The 4,691-nt window shown below is 47.4% G+C and overlaps 1 protein-coding gene across 2 annotated transcripts; it reads right to left on the bottom strand.

Moving 5' to 3' along the window:
• Positions 1-201: 201 nt before the first annotated feature.
• Positions 202-3,045, bottom strand: LOC100355021 (lithostathine-1-alpha-like). Of its 2 annotated transcripts, none has more exons than XM_070069504.1 (6): positions 2,980-3,045; positions 2,583-2,692; positions 1,880-2,046; positions 1,415-1,552; positions 640-751; positions 202-437 (listed from the first exon to the last, which is right to left on the bottom strand). In XM_070069504.1, exons 2-6 carry the CDS (start codon positions 2,644-2,646, stop codon positions 370-372), a joined length of 549 nt encoding a protein of 182 aa, XP_069925605.1. In that variant the 5' UTR covers positions 2,647-2,692; positions 2,980-3,045; the 3' UTR covers positions 202-369. The 2 variants fall into 2 exon arrangements, with proteins under 2 accessions (XP_069925605.1, XP_002709740.1); XM_002709694.2 differs by having other exon boundaries at positions 204-437; positions 1,880-1,998.
• Between the last annotated feature and the right edge of the window lie 1,646 nt (positions 3,046-4,691).

The following is a 4,691-nucleotide window of genomic DNA, read 5'->3' as shown; positions in this document are numbered from 1 at the left end:
TCGGTTTAATCATCTCATAAACAAAGCCACTGTGTATTCATAACTTCTGGAGTCTATCACACATGATTTGTGGTTAAAGTCTTAAAAAGTTACCTTGACCAAAACTAGCTCCAGTATTACAATCACTTCTATCCCAACCATGCAGGCATCAACAGTGGAAATAATGGGTACTAAAGACCACAGAACAAAGGAAAATGTTTTTTATTTTCATTATTTTAAGGCTCCAGAAACAGAGTTGGTAAAGATACTGAAGGTCAATAATGAAAACTCAGTAGAGAAGAGAGTGTCTGGTTGAAGAAATGATTCATTTAATTTTTAACTCCATTTCAAATATAGGAACAATTCCAGACATTCATTTTTCAGCTGCCTCTAGTTTTTAAACTTGCAGACAAAGGATAACTTTATCTCACAAGACTCATCCTTCCATTTCTTGTATCCTACAAACCAATGAGAAGAGTCAGAGTTAGAGGACCCAAAAGTGTGTGTTCCCTCCTAGCTCTAGGACTCAGGTCCACAAGCAAAGGGAACCACTCATTTCCTGGATGAAGAGGTCCCATTCTCTATGCCCCCATCCTCTGGTCATCCCCAGAGCTAAACAGGAAATTAGGGCAACAGATGAGTGGACTTTCTATGCCTCACCTGAGTCTGAAGACAAGATCACACAATAGCCAGGATTAGTAGTTCTTGGGTATCCAACTACCCAGGATCTGTAGGAGAAGAGGGAGCCACTGCTCCAACGCCAGCGGCGGTTCTAGAGCAGGAAGGACCAGAATAGGGACAGAGGTTACTCAGGAAAAGACAGAAACACTTGGTCTGGATGACCACTCAGGGGCAACCCACCAAAAATGTACAGCAAAATAACCCTCACTGTCCTCCTGAATATCATCAATTCCTCTGTTTTTGGTCTAAGCTTCTCCATCCCTGGAATGCCAAGCCCTTTTTCTTGTCCTACCAAACAATAAGTCTTCTGAATTTCACTCAGAACTCCATACAATTTCATTATAGAAAGTGGGTCTTAATTTCTCTCTCTTCGGGCCATAACTCACAATCCAGCATTCCATTGGCTGTTCATGAGCCATTGATCTATTATTTAATGTAGCACCACATGCCCAAACACCAGGAGTATATTCAGTATACTCTCTTTTACTAGCTTGTTTTTCTAAATAGTCTCAAAGGGCTCTCTTTTAAGCTGAGAATAACACAGTCAGTAACTGGTTGCACAAAAAATTCACCAGGAAAGTCACCTTCAACTTTCTTTCCAAGCCTACAGGGAACCTCAGTACCCCACACGTTGAAGAATCCATAGAGAAGCAGCTTTCATAGGAATATTACAAAAACTGGCTTTTGAGGTGTGAGATCTCGGACTTCTGTGTCAAACTTGATGATAAGGGGATAATAGAGGATGCAGACTGACCTTGTTGGGATCATGAAGGCCAATCCACACCTTTAAGTCATTAGTGCCACTCTCCTTAATTAAGGAGGCCACAAAGTCACCCTCAGCCTGGTTGATCACAGACACCAAGTTTCCTGAATGCATATTCTGGCAGAAGAGCTGCAGTGGGGAAGAAAAGAGATGATTCAATAGAGGAGGAAGATTTGAGGAGCCTATTAGGTCTGTCCAGAGGATTGGGTCTATCCAGAGGATTTATCAGGATGAGGACAGAAGACACCGCTGACAATGGTCTCACTGGCCACCAGCAATTATGCTGGAAAGGTGCAAAATGGACAGGACACATTAAAGGAGTAGGGTTTGGGTAAGTGATCAGACAGGCAAGTGATTAGACTTTGCTCACTGAAGCCACAGAGGACATTGGAAAATGACAGCTGTCCCTACTTTGTTATCTCTCCCTCCTCCACACTGCTCTCCTCACACACGTACATCTGCATCAACCCAGGTCTCGGGGTGTTGGTAAAAGAAGTAGCAGTAGGATCCATAAGCATTGGTGCCTTCTGGGCATCTGTTCTTGGGGGAGGGCTGCTGTGGTTGTTCCTCCTGGCCTGGAAAACGAGAGGGATTCAAAGGAGATCCATGGGGCAGGATAAATTCTGGAAAGTGAAGTAGGAGATTTTGAGATTCCTTTTTGGGAACATAGTAACACAGTTCAGTCCTTTCCTACTGCACACATGCTGTCAGGCTTGCTTTACTCAAGATAAGACCACACAATGAACAACTGATGAATGTACCAATTTATCTACCTCCACTATCCCATCTTTTCTGGAGCTCAGGCTACTACCTTTTCCAAGGCTTTCCTGGCGTTTCCTAAACAAGGCTTTCCTTGGTTCTAAATCCCATTAACTTCTACATATACATCTCCCCAAACCTACAGTCAGGTCTAGATTTAACCCAATGAACTAACTCCGATTGCAGTGTTCATGGACAAAGGGTAATTTTAAATTTCATCTGAAACCTTTTAAGGAGGTAAGGATATGTTTCAATGGGATTAGAGCAGCAGTAGTGACCAACAAACAATGCTAAAACAACCTCTGATGATGACTGCCTTTTTGTAAGTGTATCAATATGCATAGGGATGGAGTGACAACTTGAGGGTTAGATTGTAATGGACATGGTGGGAAGATCTCACCTTGGCCCTGAGACAGACACATTAGGCAAGAGATGAGCATCAAGTATGAGGTGGTCCGTGCCATGCTGAGCAGCAGTGAATCTCTCCCGTAAGGAGCAGAGCAACAATCTCTATTGAAGAACACAGGCAAGAGAGTTGTGAGAGGGAAGAGTACCTGTAACCTTACTGATGGCCTGCTCTCTCACAGTTTCTAAGATCAGAAGGACATCTGTGCCCTCAAGTACTTCTCTGGAGAATTGAAGAATCAGGCAGACCCAGTAATGCAAGGCAATTTTAGCTCTGCGGTGGCTTCATTACTGCTAGAAGACTTTAGACAGAAAATCACCCTGTATCTTCCCCCAAGACATAAGGGGACCAGTCCATTATAGAGGTGCCCTGCCACTGTAATGCCTCTTACCTGTTGGCTGGTTCTGAGGTGGTTTGTCAGGTCAGGAAGTAGTAGGGCCTTTATAACATGGTGGCCCTCAGTGTTTGAGCAAGGGGAGGGGCAAAGAGTGAGATTCAAAATGCCTACACAGGGTACTGATACAAAAAAAAAATTGGCATCAGGAGTAGTCTCTTCCTGGTAATGCCTGGGAGCAATCACTTGAAGCCCCCTTCCAGCAAACAGGCTGGCAAATATCCCAAGTCAATGTCAGGCTTTGTCCTTCCACAAACACAACCAAATGCTTGGTTCCCATGGCCCTAAATAGTCCAGGAAGGAGCAGATACCTTCCAGGAATCATGATGGCTAAGGGGAAGGAGGAAGAGGTACAGGAGCAAGGAACTCTGTGGGACAGAAGGACAAGTGAGGTGATTGGAAAGAGATGGAACATCTCTGGGAATATATGGAAAATGAATTAAAAACTAGATAATATTTTTGACTTTTTCAACGTCAGACTTTGGAAAAAGTGAGGGGATCTGTCGCTCCCCGTCTTCGTGGAGGAATGACACAGGACCCTGCGCTGTTCTTTCGTCTGCTCAGCCCTCCCCGGGTTTGCTGCTGGTTCTTCCCGGGTTGGCTACCGACCCTTCCACCTCCATGGAAGGGCGGTTCCCCCTGCCACATTCCCCACTTCCGCGGGGGAGCGGCACACCGCCGGCCGGCTCTCTCGGGAGCTGCACAGGTGTTCCCCTTAGATGTTCCCCTCAGATGTTCCTGGTGCATGTTGTCTCTCTCCTCCTTTATAGTCCTCTTCCACCAATCCCAACTCTGCTACCCACACGCCGAGTACACTGCTCTCCTCCAATCAGGAGCAGGTCCCGCAGCTTGTTGGTTGAACTGGAGGCAGCTGTGCAGAAGCTGTCTCCTCCTCTCCCAGCGCCATATTGTGGGAAAGCAGATGCATAGAATAAGTCTTAATTCCAGTAACTTAGTCTAGTCCGAGTTGCTCCCAGTTGCTCCCCACAGATCCCCCTTTCTTTTTATTTTTGGCGTTGATATGCGCCTGTCTTCGGTGCCCTGTGGCACACACTCTGCTCTGCTTGCCAGAGTCGCCCACAGGTGCTTACAAGTCCTATCAATCAGGCAAACCGAATCCGGGTCCTCTCTTCGCCATGTTGTGAGGAGGTTTCTAGGCGCTGATGCGTGCCTGTGTTCGGTGCCCTGCAGCGCATGCTCTGCTCTGCCTGCAGGTGCTTACAAGCCCTAGCAATCAGGCAAACCCAATCCAAGCCTTCCCATTGCCGCACTGTGGGGAGACCCATTGGTGTTGATAACGTGCCTGTCTTCGGTGACCTGCGGCGCACAAGCTGCTAGCCGCCCGCAGGTGCTCATCGCCTCACTAATCAGGCAGACCGAATCCAAGCTCTCTCATTGCCGTGTTGTGGGGAGGCCTTTCTATTTCTCTATTTCTCTATCTCCGGGCATTCCTATTTCTCCCATTTTACTTCTATCTTCCAGCATTCCTATTTCTCTCATTTTACTTCTAAACTTCTGTTTCTCTTATCCCTGCGGCTTCCCGGCGCCCGCCCTGAGGCTGCTTCTCGGCACCTTGCCCCGCGGCAGCTTCACGGCTCTGCGCGGCTTCCCGGTGCCTCGCCCCGCCGGCGGGCTCCCGGCTCTGCACGGCTCGGCTCTGCGCGCACACTCCGCGGTCTCCACGCCTTTCGCGTCCGAACCACGGCCTC

Source organism: Oryctolagus cuniculus, chromosome 2 (assembly GCF_964237555.1).
Source record: "Oryctolagus cuniculus chromosome 2, mOryCun1.1, whole genome shotgun sequence".
Lineage (NCBI taxonomy): Eukaryota > Metazoa > Chordata > Mammalia > Lagomorpha > Leporidae > Oryctolagus > Oryctolagus cuniculus.
This window is presented reverse-complemented; position numbering and strand designations above follow the sequence as displayed.

Excerpts from the sequence above, each read along its gene's own strand:
- LOC100355021 (XM_070069504.1), bottom strand. The coding sequence starts at position 2,646 with ATGGCACGGACCACCTCATACTTGATGCTCATCTCTTGCCTAATGTGT. Across the intron at positions 752-1,414 it reads GCCTTCATGATCCCAACAAG|AACCGCCGCTGGCGTTGGAG; the intron begins GTCAGTCTGCAT and ends TTCCTGCTCTAG. Across the intron at positions 438-639 it reads GATCTTGTCTTCAGACTCAG|GATACAAGAAATGGAAGGAT; the intron begins GTGAGGCATAGA and ends ATTGGTTTGTAG.